The sequence below is a fragment of the Lissotriton helveticus genome, chromosome 1_2 (assembly GCF_964261635.1).
Source record: "Lissotriton helveticus chromosome 1_2, aLisHel1.1, whole genome shotgun sequence".
NCBI lineage: Eukaryota > Metazoa > Chordata > Amphibia > Caudata > Salamandridae > Lissotriton > Lissotriton helveticus.
Genome location: NC_136058.1, coordinates 6,896,587 through 6,914,364, shown reverse-complemented (window position 1 = coordinate 6,914,364; position 17,778 = coordinate 6,896,587). Strand labels below are relative to the sequence as shown.

The 17,778-nt window shown below is 42.1% G+C and overlaps 1 protein-coding gene across 1 annotated transcript in view; it reads left to right on the top strand.

Annotated features, from left to right (window-relative positions):
* Positions 1–17,778, top strand: part of EEIG2 (EEIG family member 2) — a 494,462-nt gene that overhangs the window by 210,962 nt on the left and 265,722 nt on the right. Inside the window, exon 4 of the mRNA XM_078668430.1 lies at positions 15,849–15,965. Coding sequence (XP_078524556.1) covers positions 15,849–15,965 — 117 coding nt within the window. The remainder of the gene's footprint in view (positions 1–15,848; positions 15,966–17,778) is intronic.

The following is a 17,778-nucleotide window of genomic DNA, read 5'->3' as shown; positions in this document are numbered from 1 at the left end:
AACCCATAAAAGGTAAAACTGCATTATATTGTATTTGTTTTTTGTAAAGGTGTATATAATATATATATATATATTTTTTTTTTTAAAGAGCCTTGTATGCTATAATGTATATGGGACAAACCATGTTGGGTTTTTATCAGGTGGAAGGGTTTATTTTCCATGGGGCAGGGATGGCAAGCACTTTGGTCGAGTACATTAGATCCTGTATACCTGACCCTTATGATCCAGGCTAGACTATAAATCAGTACACTCACCATCTCTAGAGGCAATAACAATGTTGTGTGTAGACTGCAACTTAACGAATAATAAACATACAAAATATGTAAACCTCAGTACAACAGCAGCTGTCATTTAAAATCAGTGCTCATTCACACTTGTGGTAATCAGCTCAGAAATGAAGAGTTGCAATTTATCATGGCATTAAATTAATGCCAAATGCCGAACTGTACCATGAATACAGATTACTACCGGCTATCCGCGGTGCCAAACAAGGGAACCACTTTTTTTTACTGCAGACATGCAGCAGTGCCTCAACCCACTGAGCAATTTCACGGGTGGGTTGTGTCTGATGATCTGTGGTTACGGCAGGGTTAATATTACACGGCACAGCAGCTCGGAATGTATCAACCTGGGGAGGATGAAAGCTTCCTCTGGCGAGGCAAACCTTGTGCGGCAGGCACACGAACCCACCGAACTATCCTGCTGGCAGTGTCAGTAAATGGCTGCCACGTGCGCTACGCACTTGTGACTTGGACAGACTTTCTGCTTTTACACAAGTCTGGGGGCTGCGTCCCGGAGAGTGGGGGCAGAAGAGGAGTGTGGGGGCGGGGGCGCGAACACAGGCACCCCCCACAGGATTAACGCACCCCGCCTGAATGTAGCAGCTCACACAGATGGCATTCATTATCCGTCTATCAACCCACTCACGAGACCGAGAACTTGTGCTCCGTGAATTTCTTGGACCCGGGATCGAGAAGGATCGACAAGGCCATTCGCTGCTGTTAGTCTGCTATCCCACATGACCGCCCTTTACCACCAGGTTCTTAAATGGAAGTTAGACCGATTGCCTTCTCTGCAGCGTTTCGCAAAGGGAATAGATCAGTCAGCAAGCGAGTTGTAACAAGCTGCATGTGAATACAACAAGCACTGCCATGGTGATAAACATCAAAAAGCACCAAATACTCACAATCGAGGAACTTACATTTCAGGATGGCACAGTGTTTAATTTCCTGCTTACAAGAACAAGTAAATGAGATATCTGATGTTCTCACATTCAATAATGTGACATTATTACAGGGGGTTAGGCACACCGTAACAGACTGCTATTGCAACACATAAACCCACTGAAAACCCTCACCCACCCTCCGTATCCCCGCCGAAAAACCTACATCCAGGCACTAAAGTGAGCGTGGGTGTCCTCAACTTGGGAGGGGGGAGGCTATGCGCGCTTAATGTGCGAGTGTAGAGGTAGCATGTGAGTGCAAGGGGCGCCAGTACGTGGTGAGTGTGGGGTGTAATTAAATATAATGAAATGAGAACAAACTCCAAGTTGTCGTCCTCCTGCTGGGCTCTCACCTTCCTATACCACGCAAACACCAAACTGCCCATCCCCCTGCTCAAGCCGCCGGCCTCTCCTTGGAACAAGCATGGCGCGTGCTGCAGTCCGCCGCCGGCATGCGACCAGGAAGTCAGGCAGGCCGGGCGGGACAACCGGAAACAGGAAGTAGGAGGGCGGGAGCCTACCCCGCCTCCCACGGAAGAGCCGCGATTGTTTTGAGCACCGGAGCAGGCAGGAGCCTACCCTGCGCCCCGGTGCCGAAGAAGGAAGGAAGAGTCCTGCTGCCGGTGAGAGCCGAGGAAGCCGGTGAGTGGGGCTTCGCCTTGTTGGGGGGGGCATGTGTGCGCGCGCGTGCGGCGGCGGGCTGTGTATGTGTGTGAGCGTGCGTGCGTGTGTGTGTGTATGTGTCTTGGAGTCTGTGTGTATGCGTGTGTGTGTGTGTGACTGTGGGGGGTTGCCTGTCTGGGTGCCTGCGTGTAAGTGTAAATGCGTGTGCATGCATGCGCGTTAGCCTAACTTGCTGGGAGTATGGGAGGGAAGTGCACGGCGCAGGACGGAACGTGCGCGTTCGCGCAGCCAAATCCGCCTGCTAAAGCTCGTGACAGTTTTTTGTCCCTCATTCCCCGGCATCGGACAGCTTTAAGTCTCCAGCCCTGGACGCATCCTTCGGATGCGAATTCCAGGGCGAGACCTAAAAAGGAGGGAAAAGCAAGGGTAAGTGCTAGTACGTACGGCGTGCATGGCCTGATACAAAGGCAGTGGCTTCTAGTGGCTCTTACCTGCTCTGAAGATATTTCAAGAATAACCGGAGAAGGCCGCACGTGTCTGCTTGAGCAAAGATGCAGGAGCAAAATGAGGAAACTGCGTGAGTCCGTCTCCACTTGTAGAGTAACAAGAAGACGGCACTCGCAGTGGTTGTTAAATACGGTACACACGTTTTCCTGCCGGAAAACAGGATATGTGGCAGACATCACTGGTGATTGCTCCCAGTCTCATCACCACATACAGTTCTGTGATCGGTGCGTGGCTGTACACCCACTTGGTGATGGATTCATTGTTGGGAAAGCGAAAACATGGTAAGGCACGGTAGTGCCGAGGCGGAATGTTGGTAACTTAAAAAATATTATAAAGAAAAATGAAAAATAAAACTAAATGTAAAAATAGAAAGGGTAGCCCCGGATGTTTTCTATATTCATGGCATCTATGTCTGACCATTACAAGGAGTCCTGGCTTCTGTATACTGGGTATAACCCCCAGCAGTGAAACAATATTTAAGAAGGCGAAAGCTTTTCAAGGCACGATGGTTCAGTGGCGAAATGGTGGTGACTAGAAAATTAAAAATAGTGATTGAGTTTAATGAATACTCCCTGGCAATTAAAACGCACTAACGTGATGTTCATAATGTAGTCTCGTTGTCAATTATAATGTAGCTCAATCTGAAAAATTGCCCTGTATGCCTCTGAGATCATGCGCAAGATGCCAATGTACTATTATATGCTGTAAGGTTGGTTGTTTGAATAAGCAAAAAACTAAAAAAGAAAGTTAAAAAAATAAATTGTAACGAGGCGAATAGGTGGTGACTTGAAAATTGATAATAGAAGTTATCAATGATCGTGCATATCGAAGAAGATTTACGCATCGGTCTATTGTGTATAACCTCGGATATTGGGAATGTCGGAGTATGACGTAAACACCTATAGCTATGCCGGTTCATAGTGGGCCGTGACGCATATGATATGTTTCTAGTCAGGGCTGATCCCATTCAGGACACTAGTTTTCAAACACACCAATGTCAGTACACTTCATGGCTCCTATCTTCTGGTGTGGAAGTTCGTGAAAAAGTAACTGACATCAACTTGCCGAGGTGGCACCAATATCGATGACATATGTGTTGCTTCCAGCGTGGACGACACTGACAAAGTCACACGGTGCCTACTGACGCTACCTACTGCTGTGCAGGGGTATTGCTTGAAGAAAAATCTTTCAGATCTAGTCTGACGCCTGGGAAAATTAAAGGTAAGGAATCTGCGGTTAGATCATGTCTTTTTCAGATAAGACGTTACCAAAGGTAAGTAACAAGTTCAGCAGTTCCTTCTATCTATCAGCCTGGTACAGGCACAAAGACTAAATGAAACGCCTGTCCCATTAACAGAAACATTCATCAGGAGTACCTAGGCAACCACATCAGGTGGTTCAGATTATTGACAGGGTAGTTAAGAAAGATTGTCAAAAAGGCTTGCTCCCTTCCACCCTCTATAGCTGCACACAGAAAGCATTCTCAATGGATAAACATGTTCCACTGCACAGGAATCTGATCTGAAAAAGTGTTCCTTTCTTTGCCAAGTTAAGGGTTGCATTAAGTGCACTCATGAATTCTGAACATGAAAGTAAAAATGTTCCCTTGTATTTAAGGTCATCTCCCTCAGTGAATGAACTAATGTCCCAACAGCCTCTTCAGTATGCATTTTGCACCAAACTAATCAAATAGCTAGTTTACTATGAATAGTCACAATAACTACAGTACACTGCCATTGAAAAATCAGTAAGCCTTTCAGAAAACGTTTCATTCCATCTGTAATGTAAGTCCAGATAGAGTTGCAAGTTTTCTTTTTGCAGTGTTTTATTAAATAGCAGTACAATAGTGGTGTGATGATAAAACCTTGAGAAGATGGCTTCATAGGGTGTTGTGCACCTATGAGCAGTGATTGGTAGATGACGTATTTGTAGATTTAGTTTAAAAGGATCAGAAGCACAGTGTGAGAGAGAAGTGCGAGTTCCAACCCACATGCAAAGTCATGCTTTTAATTGGAAAATTGCTTTTGAGCAATATGGTTAAGTTGAAAGACCCAGGGATGCTAAGCAAGAGGTACTGAGCAAAATGTTAAGAAGAAAACAAATGGAAGCTGTATACCCTCTCCATAAATCATTGGTCATACAGCATGGTGGGAGTTTTATCCCATTCTCGAGGCCAGATTTTGAGGACGATAAGGATAAAATAGTCCAGAGGAAGCGGAAGATTTTAAAGAGGTATGTGGTATTTTTTGTTGTTTGTAATTGAGAGAATAGAGAACAAAGATAGTTGAGATCCCTATATTGCCTAGTGGTGTTAAACAAATGGCAATTGATAACTGTGAAGAGTGTTCAGAAACAGGGAAGAGTCAACCATTAGGCTGCAGTAAGTTGGTGGAGACGGTTTTTTGTACATTAATGAGACGTATGGAAAGAAGGCCGTCTACGATAGAGGACTGCATATCACAGGAGCTTGGGCACGGGCATATAAAGAGTGTTCCATTTTCAGTTTCCAGCCTATGTATGAATAAGATGCTGGTTGTTAGGAAGCTGAAAGAGATTTTAAGCTAGTTTGCGAGATAATCTATAATTTTGGTTTCCCCTGTACAGAACTTGCTCTGTGCTTGAGAAATGTATTGATTTTATTATAAACTTAATAAGGACGTAAATCCCACCTCCCCTCTTTCCTGGTTTCTCATTGATTCCTGTGCATGCCACTTACCTTTCCTCCATTTCTATTGGCCGTAGCAAATTTTCCTGCATTTACCAATGATTGTTCCTCGTCTGTTCCTCTTATCAGTTTCACGCTGCTGAAACACTGTTAACATCCGCTTTGGTGGAACTTTATTTTCATAAAGTTTTGGCTTTTACTCTGGCAGCATAATTTTATAACAATTTATCCCAATTTATTACCCGGAGAGGTTAAGTGATTTGCATAGAATCACAGGATGTTACGTGGCTCTGCCGCGGAAAGTCAAACCGGGGTCCCCAGCTCTCGAGTCAGCAACTTTAGACACTGCGCCGTATCGTCTCCACTCCCCTCTTATCTGCCAGGTAGCTCGGTCCTTCTCCCGGACAATGTTTTATAAAAGCAGTTCTTTATTCATTACGTAGGCGAAACCCATGCTTTACCAATGCTTGTTTCATGTAGGTACCTTTGTATATTGCATCATTTGGATCTCGTTGATCAGGAGAGCCCAGCATAAAGTTTTAAGATAAACGTCAATGTGTTGACTTTCCTTTGGTTGGTGATAAGGTAGGCAGTGGTATGCAGTACAGCATGTTAACTTGCAAATGCTTTGCCAGCCTACTTCCTGTAGGTCTGCAGCTAAGATTTGAGCGTTTGCTAGCTAACCACTTCCGTAGATTAAGATCTTTCATGTGTGACCAGAATCTTCATTGCATGTTAGGTTTAGTCCTCTTCTGTGAACACACGTGGTCTCTTCACCAACTGCAGTTTGTTGTTCACAATCTGCCTGCCCAAGAAATTAAATTAACAAGGTACAGCCATATTTGTACCGTATTTTCAGAATGCAATAATATTTTAATTATGTTTTATGATGAAGAAGTGGCATTATTTAAGACGGATTAAGTCCATGCATAACCGATATGACAATGTATTATTTAGATGTAAAGCAGACCAGGTAAATGTGTAAGCAGCACCGGATTTTTGTTGCTGACTAATAGCATGAATTCGTTTTCATGGTTTCTAATTGCATCACTTCAAAATTGCAGTGTTCTCTATAGAACTTAAGTGCTGTGTTACTGAGAAACTAAAGTATATATAAAGTGGGGGATGGACTGCTTGAATCTCAGCCACTGGCCTGCATCTCATTCCATCTTTACTTTCCACACTATGCCTCCTCAGCTTGGGCCCAGCCACGTGGAAATTCTCTTGACCTTGCTCCATTGGAAACAGTCTAACCCGAAATGCCAGGACAGGTCCTCCCTGAACCGGAACACAATCACCCTAGCATTGGATTCTTCCTAGTTAAGTCTCTTCAGCCTGCTTGGTTCCAGGGACAGCATGCAAGGGACCAGTGTCGGGCCATACTCGACTGTTAATTTAAGCATTCCATCCATCACTTTTTGTATACTTTTTGATATACTTTAGTGTTACTGAGAAAAGCAATACTTCAAATTATTTTTAATTTGAACAGATAGTCTAAAAATAATTGGAAATCCACAACACACATTACATCAATCATGTTACCGACTGGGATACTAAACAAATCTAATCATTGGGGTTACCCCTCAACTCCAGCTGCTTAACACCAAATCCCCAACCCCTTAAACCAAACCCTCATAACTTTAGCCCTTTAATCTTAACCATAATCATATGACTTAACCCCTAATCCCTTAGCCATATACCTTTAACACTATGCTGTCAATGTCTATAGGCGAACCTTAAGCCCTATATCACAAATGCTTAATGCTGTACCATAGCCCAGATCCAGTCCCTTTAACCCCAAACCTGTAACTTCTATACCCTTTACCCTTAGCCTCATACCCGTAACCGTTTGCCCATAACCGTTGTATTCCAGATCCCTAACCCTTAGCCATAGATATTTAATCTCATACTTTTAATGCCAGTCCTATATCACAAAATGCTTAACGCTACTCCCTTTAATCCTGTACCCCTAACCTCCTATCATTAACCTCTTTATCTTTAACCCTATCCCGTAGCCCTATACCATTAATCTAAAACCACAAGCCTGTTACCCGTAACCTGTTCCCTTACCCTCTGAACATTAATCCTTCTCCCTTAACTCTGTATTCACACAGGCTACACTCTTATCCATTGATCTAAGTCCCTATGTCCTTAACCCATGTATGCCAGACCATTACCTTGTACCTTTAACGCTATGTCATAAACCAACTCCCTTTAGTCCCTATGCCTTATACTGTACGCACACAGTCCCTTGACCCCTTTACACTGTTTGTACTTCAAAATATTTGGAGGGCGAGCACTTTAGGAAGTGTTATTTTTTCAAAGCACATATTTTAGAATTATTAATTGGGATGTGTTATTTTAAGATGTTATTTTCAAAATGTGTTATTTTCAAAATTTTCAGACAATAACTTGACATCACTGAGGAAAAGCACCTGTTATTTGCACGTCTGGCTTTGATGTGAAGAACTGTTCTCTCTTTAGGTTCTGCCAATCCCCAAATAATTCTATCTGACCTTTGCCCATGATGTGTTAGAATAGTTTTCGGTGTAGTCTTTAATCATAGAAGTCTGTACTATTCCTCTACGGTCTGCTCTGAATTCCTACAGTATGTAGTACCTGTGACATGATCTGGCTGTTGGCTAAATCGTCACATTTATTTGGCGGGCTGCATTATCTCCATTATCTTTATTTCCACAAAATTCTATGTTTCTCTTCCCTGAGTAGCCCATTTCCTCTCTTATAAAATTCAAGTTCAACGCTGTGTCAATTGAGATGGCTTTAGTCATCTAACTTAAAATCCCTTATACTAACTCTAGTGTGTACTGTATTAATTTAATGCATGTTTGCTTTTCGTTCTGTAAAAACCTTTGTGACCCTCTAATTAAAGGGGATGGTTAAATATGAGGAAGAAGAGTAAATTAGAAAGAAATCTTCAGAAGCTGCCTTTTGTATGCTAGTTCACTATATCCACTCATCATCATCCACTGCACCCAAGACCGTCGCTTCTCTTTGGATGCAGCCAGGAACTAACTTCCTTTCTGTGTATCGAATTGTCTTTTGTAAGGACACTTTATAGGGTTCCATTCTACCTCTGCTTACCTCTGCTTACATTTCTTAAGTCTCACCCTAGTCATTCTGCTATTTCACGTTTAATCCACACATTCTCAGTCACATCGCTGCTCCCTTGTTTCTCAAATTGCAGATTGCCAATTCAGTGACCTTGAATTACAATCTTTTTCTAAATGGTCTCCTTTATGATTATTTTGTATTCAATTGAAGTATCAACCCCTTAATGGTGCAACATCTAAAGAAGCTCTTTTTAATTTTTCCAACTCTTTTAGTATCTTGGTAAGACGACTCCCTGATTTACACCCTCATCTGTTGGCCACTAATTGCCCCTACTGGGGAGGTTGGGTCAAATTGCTTTATCTTGGGTGCCATAAATCATGAGAAAGAAATGCAAAATGGCATTGCCACCTTTGGTTAGTGACACCCCTACACGACTGGAATGGGAGAGACACCTCAGCCGTATCAGTTTTGCACCATTTGTGGCAGTGGAGAGAAAGTTTAAGTTCTTAAGCAGTAACTCACTTACATACACGAGCTTTGGAGCTTCGCTTCCATTTGAATAATACGCTGATGTCAGGCTGACAATTCTTTCCATTTGTAACATAGCAGTATTAAAGGCATGCATTTCATACATCATTATTTGAGCATGCCCACCTCGTGTGCATTCAGAAGTCTGGCAGTTGGATGAAGTGTCAACTCTCCCTAAATCGCCCTCCCTGATGTCAACCTAGAGATTCTTTACTGCACTGTGGAAGCTTTGAGAAACCGTATACACACAACTTGAGTCTTAACTACTCTTGAATATGCTGGTTGTCATACTGCAGGAGTCCCTGCCAATTACGGCTCTTGTACTTGGTACAGCGGGTGTGCTGTGAGGAGTTACCTCCACGTGGTGCTCACTGTCAAACGCCCACCTCCGACCGGAGAAAGGAAGAGGCGAGTAGTTCAGATGGGATGTTTTGTCCTGGTCTAACACATTATACAGTGGATTCGAGAGTGATCTTTACCTTTCAGAGAACTCTTTAGAGAGTTGCGTTATTGTGGATTGAGAATCAAAGAAAAGGAATCGCTCTTCTCTTCAGTAAATGTATTTATTTATTTATATAGCGCACTAGTATCCTAGGGTATCTAGGCGCTTGACAACTAAACATACGAGCGCACCTTTGGCTGAGGGCTCGGGGACTGGGAGTGAGGCTATGAAGTATATAGCCAGGTCTTTAGGCCTTTTCTGAAGGATAGCAGGTCCGGTGAAATTTTTAACTTTATTGGTAGCTGGTTCCTCCATTTAGTTGTGATGCTTATAAAGCTTTTTCCGCCCCATCTCTGGAGTCGGAGGTTTGGTACTTTCACCAGCTTCAGCGAGGTGGACCAAAGGGTACGCGATGAAGTATACCATTGGAAGTGATCCGTCAAATGGACGGGGCCTAGATTATGTAGTGCTTTGAAGGCGATGCCAGTGAAGAGTGTTGAGGGCATGTTTGGCTGATGAATATATGGATATGCCAAAGAGCAACCGAGCTGCAGAGTTTTGGAGTACCTGCAGTTTCACCAGTACTGTCCTGTTTATCCAAACCAGAAGCCAGTTACAATAATCGAGCTTAGACAGAACCAGTGCTCCCGTCACTGTTTTCTGTAATTCTGGTGGTATAACCGGAAAGATTTTCCTCAGAATTTTCAGAGTGAAGAAGGTAGATGAGGTAAGCATCTTCACATGATGGGAGAAAGATAGAGTAGTGTATAAAATGACACCAAGATTATAGACCTTGGTGGCTAAAATGGGAAGGGTGCCCAGCTGTGCCGGCCACCATTCTGTGGACCAGAAGGATATAACTCTACCAAAAAGTAAGACTTCTGTTTTGTTTGAATTTAATTTGAGGCAGTAAATGCACTCTACATGACACTGCCTTGTAACCAGTATTTATTTACAAAATATGTACAGTTTAAATGTCAGTATGGATATCGAAGAATGTTTAAAGCTGTATAGAGCTACGTGGAAAGCTGCAACTGGTGTCTGGTTGACGCTGTGATTTCCATCCTAAAGAGACCTGCGGTTAGAGTATACTGTCCCTGTCTGTTTATCAAATATGTAACCCTGTCAAATTCTGCAAAGCAAATATTTGCACTATTTCTGCAGCTCTCCTTTTTATCCCCTTCGTGCATATCTGTGACCATTTTTATCCTCTAGGTGCATATCTGTTGCTATTGCGTAATGTGCCTAATCTGTTCCTTCCCCACATGTGGCCTCTCCCCTTTCTACTCTCACACTTGTTAGTCAGACCCATTAACCAGAAACTGACGTACCAGTATTAAACACACTATTGCAAAAAATTAAAAGCTGTGCCTCTGAAGCACTGAGTGTACGAATATAAATGTGATCAGAGCAACTGATAAAATAATACAACTGCAGTGCTGTATAACAAGACTAAAACTATTGACCAAGCAAATGCCTCATTTAGGTGAGACATATTGGCTTTTGTCAGTGCTTATTTCTTCTGGGAGTTGAATATAATGTAGAACATATAGGTTTTATTCCCAATTGAACTGATTGATGTGTTCAAATCTGATATTTTAAATAAAAGTTTGCCAGCACCGCAGAGTGCTCATGGTTAAACAAGGACTCCTTCAAATACATTTGATTCTATCAAATATTCTTTGAATACTATTTGTATTCCATGTTCAATACTTACGTATTATTGATTTTCATTTGTGTTATGGAAGCTGACATTGTCATTAGAGCCTAAATGGTCCTCTGCTATCCGAGCAGAGCACTGATGGGCTCAGAGTCGGTGCAGATTGCTGCCTAGCTCAATAAATATTACATTGCTAAATCTGCATGCCTTTGTGGTTGAATTTCGGCCTGTTGAAAACAGAGACTGCTGTTTCTTTGAGTCGATCTACCCTGGCTGCTCATCCTCCAGCAAGAGTGTTCAGAAAATGGTTGATGTGAAAATTACTTGAACTGTGTGTTATGGCTACTACAGTGTACTGCTAAGTGTTCGCTGCTGTTTTCTGGTGTGACCTTTAGAAAATCATCAAAAATCTTTGTTATTCTATATTGGTATTTTCAGGACGTAATTTCATATAGGTGCTGTAAATACTGATATCAATAATTGCGGGAAGAGGTGTGGCGCCGCGGCCAGGGCGACTGACGCTGGAATCTGGGGACCACGGTTCGATCCCCGGCTCCGGCGGCAGGTTAGCCCAGCACCATGTGACTCTGGGCAATAGCTCACTTAATCTTTCCGACGGCCCCCCAGCGCCTAGAGACCCTTACGGGTGATTGTGCGCTTTACATATGTGGACTTTACTTTACTTTACTTTAATTCAGAGCATAAATAAAACGGCGTCCAGCTTGGACTACCGGATGGTTCCACAGAATGTATCACTGGAGTCCCGAGAATAAGCTTCAGAGATGATGAAGACTGCGTGAGGTAGGTAATCCAAAATTCAATCTAAATAGTGTTACAAATCAACACATTGCTTCAGAAGACAGGGCCCCATAAGGCGAGGTCAACAGGGTCGTGATATGCTAGTCACGATCAAAGGCACTGCATCCAGAAACGTCAACGCCACGGGACTCCATCGAGGACTAGCATATCACGACCCTGTTGATATCAGTATTTATGCAGCACCTATATGAAGTTACGTCCTGACAATCTCCATGAAGGTTGAATGTCACATATTGTGTTACTGACTTACTATTGGTGTTTCCACACTAGAGGGCGCCTAATCATCGCTGACATATCTTGATGGATGATTCCATTTCTTCTTGTGCTGCACATTTTGCATAGCTTCTGCTATTCATGGAGATACAAGGAATTTCTTATACTTCGTCCTTAAGAAGTCCCACACTGGGACGAAACGCGTCGGCTGTACTGTTTTCCCTACCATGTATTGGAATAAAGAGATCAAAACTGAAGAGCCTTGCTTTCGTTATCTTTTGGATTTGGACTTATAAATTGTTCCATTGGAATTTTGTATTGTGGTGTGGTGCACCCGTGCTTTTGAGTTTAAATCTCCCATCTGATAATGTTACAACGTTATAAATTATGCTGTTGTGGTATCAACGTTTTCATACCTGAAGAGGAGTTAGCCTTAAAAAAATAGTGGCCCAAAAACAGCAATCTAACACTTGTTCAGAAGTCTCCATAAGGGGCATACCCCATTCGGAGAGAGAGTATTTACTGCAGTTCTCCCTTTGAAAAAAAAGTAGGGTTTTGATACTCACAGAGAAAAAGACTCCGTATGAACCTTGCACAGATGAGGAAGATAAGAAATGGAGTTGGGTAGCAGGCACTATTAACAAAATTAGATCCCTAGGCTTAAAATGTGGGATTTCTTCCTAGCAAGGTTATTACTGCGATATCGTGGAATGCAGCTGGCCTAAGCGCTAACAATATTAAACTCTTATTTTTAAAAGAGCAGAGTGCAGATATTATCTGTCTACAAGAGACTTGGATCACAAAGGATTGGTCCACTGAAGATTATATAGTTCTGGGCCGACCTACAAATCTTAGGTGGTTTCACAAAGAATTCTCGCATGCCTCCAACTTGATTCAGGCGATTAAGCTGGATCTTAGGGATGTCCAGGATCATCCAAATTCCATGTTGATCGTAAATGTTTGTTTACCCCCTGATTCATATTCTACTTATTTATTAAAAGACCTATTCGTTTTTATATCCTCAACCTTAGAAAGGGAAGATTGCAGGTTTTTAATGTTAGTTGGAGATTTGAATTCTTAAGACTCTTCTCGCAGTATGAGGGTATTTTCTAACAATGAAAAAAATAAAGCTGTAAGTATCCCAACTTCCCAATTTCCGAACAAAAGTAGGACAGATAAGAGGAGCTACTCTACTTGAAGGTCTGAGAAGCTTAGAACTTATAATTGCAAATGGGAGATTAGAAAGTGATATTCCAGCAAATGTTACGCATAAGGCCCCAACTGATGATCCAGAGTGTCTTATTGTGTCTGCAGAGTTCTTTTGTAATCTCGTAAGTATGGAGGTTTTGGGAACTGATTTTAGCGATTATTCATTGATTTGCTCCAAATGTAATCTTGTTGGTGATAAGGTAGGTCCCTGGAATTTTAAAAGCAGTTCAGTTGGGTTCAATACAACCAATGGTAGAAATCACTGGAACACTCAAGTGAACGCTAAATTAAAAGCGAATTTAACAGCTTGGATAAAAGATCAGCAGCACTAAGTAATAGCTGAGCGTGACTCTCCTCAATTTGATTTACTTGAAGCCTTTTCCCATTATGTAGGCTCTTTGGCTACATTATGTAAATCATTGCATGCTCTAGCTAAACGGAGATCATATTTTAATCCAATGCTTACCTTAAATAGGAAAATAAATAAATTGATATGGGCCCAGTTCCTGAATTATTCTATTGATTTAAGTAATCTAATAAATGTATTAAAGAGGAAAAGACAGAGGACAAAATGCTCCTTAAAACAAATAAAGGAAGACGGCGCAGGGGTGCAGTTAAAAGAGGCGGCCTAAAAAAATAACTCATAAGGTTTTGGGAAATTATCGCTGATTGCTGCGGCACAAGAGTGAAATCCCTCCCTGTTCCTATTAAAGAAGAGGAATGGAAATTCACCTGGTAGATCACTACTCTGCAAATTCTAATTCTATCAGTACTGCTGCACCTGACTCCCTTGAAACTCCCTTAGTCAACGTTGTACATTCAATGAATGATGTGGTTGGATTTGGATTTGGACTGGAATCTGGTCATCACGGTTCGATTCCCGGGGCCGGTGGCAGATTAGCCCAGCACCATGTGACTCTGGGCAATAGCTTGCTTAATCTTCCCGACGGCCCCCAGCTCCTGGAGACCCTTATGGGTGATTGTTTGCGCTTTACAAATGTGGAATATTATCTTTACAAATGTGGATTTATTAAAAAAATGAGATCTTCAGGAGCAGTGGGTCCAGATGAAATCCCCAATCTGTTCACAAAGAACCTGAAACATTCATTTGGTTGCTGTTGAGCAATAAGGGAACACCCACTCTTCTCTTGAAGTGATTGTATCTTCTCACCTTCATGTTTTAAAACACTGACTTTTGGGAGCAACCAAACTTTGGGCGGGGGAAGCATCACTATACTGATTGGCTCTTTGTCCAATACCAAAACGTTCCAGAACCCTAAAGACTTAATTAGCACTATAGACAAGATAGAGATACCTTTGAATGCATTCACCACCAAAATCTGGTGCAAAACCAGGATGGCATCACAAGCACTTTTTCTTGTATCCATTTTAACACAGAACAAAAGTAAACTTATCCTTAGAGTGAGCATCTATCTTTTATGACAGTCTTTGATGAAGACACATCAAACCGTATGGCTCGCAGGAATGTAAAATCCAAGTATTCCACTGACTTTCTAACAACATTAGCTCCTGGAGCATGCAATATGGGGGGAAATAAAGTGGGCCGAGCCCAGTGTCTACTATACCACCAGAACCTCCTTAGACAGGGCCACCACGCTGATTATGCTGAGCCACAGCAAAGACTGCTTGTGCCTCTTTTACATTTGCAATATGGTAGCCTATAGCTCACCACCAAATTCTCACACTTTGTTCCTGTTTAGAGAATCAGAGGAATGGATTATGCAATTTATTTTAAACAATTGGACCTATACGTTAAAAATCTTTCTTTAATGATTCACTGATGAGAAAATTGACTGAAACTTACAATTTTAGATTGCTGATTTTTTAGCTAATTCAAAAAAGCATGGTGATTTTTTAGCTAATTCAAAAAAGCACAGTACTTTGGTGATTTTGTTACTAAGAGAAACTCTTTTATTTGTTGAGCCATAAAAACCTATCTAGCCTGTATGGAAGTGCTTGGAGAATGTTTCCAATGTTAACCGTGTTAACAGTGGTCATTATATGGTTAGCTAAAATCTCTGAACATAAAGTTGCAGTAGCATAGCCGTAGACACATTTGTATCTTGTGTTTTTACTATTTTCCAATCTCCATGGTCTAAACCCTTCTCAGGGTGGGAATGATTACATTCATTCCTCCTGTGGCAAGAGCAGCAAGGAAGAGTTGACATTCCCTGAGTTCCCGTTCACAGCTATAGTGGCTACATGGGCTTGCCAGCCTCAATTCCCATTCATGCTGGACCTTTGCATTGACAAATCAATCCTTTTAGACTTTGCATCAGAGGTGCAAGATTCCACTTTTATATGCCAGGTACCTCAACTAAAGTGTTTACCAGGCCATCAACAAAAATGTTCCTAAGTTCTCTAAGGGGGATCTATACTGACATTTTTACATGCATTAGGATTCCTCATTTAAAATTGCAAGGATTATTGCCAGACTCTATTAGCCCGATCAGAATAAAACCTGAGTAATCTGGCTCCAAAGAGATATATATGTTTCAGGAATTAGGAGCCTACCTTATTTGGTCTTCATTCAAAAGGTGCTACCAGGGGCTTTTTGGCTCTGTAGACAAATTAACAGATTGGTGCTACTAGGCCATAGGGACAGATTTCTACAGTGGATCTGCCTCCTACTACAGGTGTGAGTCTTACTACTGCAAAATAGTCTTCATGTGCATATAGACGTCTACTGGTGGCAGTGCAATTTCCTAAATTGATGTAGTGCATAAAGTGATTTTTATCACATTGGCTTTAAGGTGAGTTGCTTTATTGTGTTGCTGTTGAAAGGCAAAATCATAAATATTTGTTTTGAGTCACATGTATTTGAGTAGCTGTCTGATCTGCCCTTTCTTTTTTTGCTTTCCATTAGCTGGGTTTTGCAGATTTGAACTTGGCCGAGTTTGCTGGATCTGGAAATACCACTCGCCGATGTTTACTTGAGGGCTATGACACAAAAAATACAAGACAAGATAATTCCATTCTGAAGGTAAGTTGGGTAATTTGCTCATAAGAGGGGTCAGAAACGTCTGCATTAGAAAGATTCGGAGTTAATTAGATCACAATAGACAAGTTTGTCTCTGCATTCATTTGAGCGCTCCCCTACTACAAACTACCGAATTCAAACCACTCTAGTGAGATTCTGCGCATGCATTTTAATTTTACTCTACTTCACTATTTTGAAAAAATAATTTGAGTGTTCTCCTGCGCAGACTCACTTAGTTTATACATTTTGAGAATAGCGCCCCCTAGGGGGCGAACATGACTAAGTTATGTTATGTTATGTTATTAAACATTTATATCATGCACTGATACTCAAGAGTGTCCCGGCGCGGATGGTGAACCATAACAGCAGAGCAGCGTATTTAGATGGGTTGGTTAAAAAGGAAGGTATTCAACTGTTTCTTAAATAGCATGGTGTCCTGAATGTTGCGCAGCTCCAGAGGAAGGGCATTCCAGGCCTCCGCCGCCTTAACAGAAAGAGAACTACCCCCTAGCCGAACCCTGCGGAAACGGGGCAGTCAGGCGCTGGGTGGTAGAGCGGAGATTTCTGCGAGGAGCGTAGAAGGAAAAACTTCTCTGGAGATAGACAGGGCCTAGACCATGCAGGGCTCTATGAGCCAGCGTAAGGGCCTTAAAATGGCGAGACTCATTACTGGCTCAAGAAAACACTCGCATATATCCCCAGACTTAAAATCCCTGAAATGGCTGCCTTTTGAAGCCAGAATACAGCTAAAAATTGCCGTTATGACACACTCGGCCGTGCACCACAAGGCACCCAACTACCTCGCTCAAAAGTTGTCTTTATCAGGAGGTTCGAGATCCAACAGAAGCACAAAAAGTCTACTCCTGAAGCCTCGTAGATTCCGGAAGGAAAAAACATACAAACGCTCCTTCTCAGGAATGGCACCCAGGATCTGGAATGCACTCCCTCCTGAAACCAGGCCTATCTCCTCCACTGCATTCTTCAAGAAAGAGGTGAAAACCATCCTTATGGCCAAGTTCACCTGAACTTTATGGGTGTTGGATCAGAGACCTTGCATCGCTTTGTATTTTTGATTACCTGATTGTCACTTGGCATTATATTCTTATTTGATTGCGACACTATTATGCTACTCTCCTACTACCGACCACTATAGGGTACACTTTAGTTTGTTAACCACCCTCTTGATGCCCCCACCCCTTGTTCTCCCTATCCTAAGATAATGGTATAAGCCATCCCTACACCCAAAGTTTTCCTGAACACTATTGTAGCGGGATCAATGACTTTGCGCCGTCTTATATCACTGGTTACCTGATTGTATAATGTTATGTTTTCTGTACATTACTGCTATCCTATTATGTTACTGACTATTATACTGTTCCCACTAGTTCTGTTTAGTCCTGTTGCCCCTACCCCTGTCTCTGTGAAGCGCTCCGATATCTGTAAAGATCTTGTTCGCGCTATATAAAACTTTGAATAAATAAATAAATAAATAAAATGGATTTGGTGGACCACAGGCAGCCAATGCAGGTCTCGTAAATGCTATTTCATATTTGCACGCCCAGGGATTTGCAGCAGAACCCTGGCAGCCGCATTCTATATTACTTGTAGTTTCTTTGACTGATACCCTGGGAGTCCAATATATACACCATTGGCATAGTCAATGCGGGACAAGATGAGTGCCCGAGTCACGTACCAAAACAATATGTACTTAAAGGTAATCTCTACACTCTGTGTCTCTTGCTATGCCCTTTGATAACAACCCAAGGATAACCATTGAGCCATGATTGCCCTATTGCTTTTAATAATTTATGTAGAC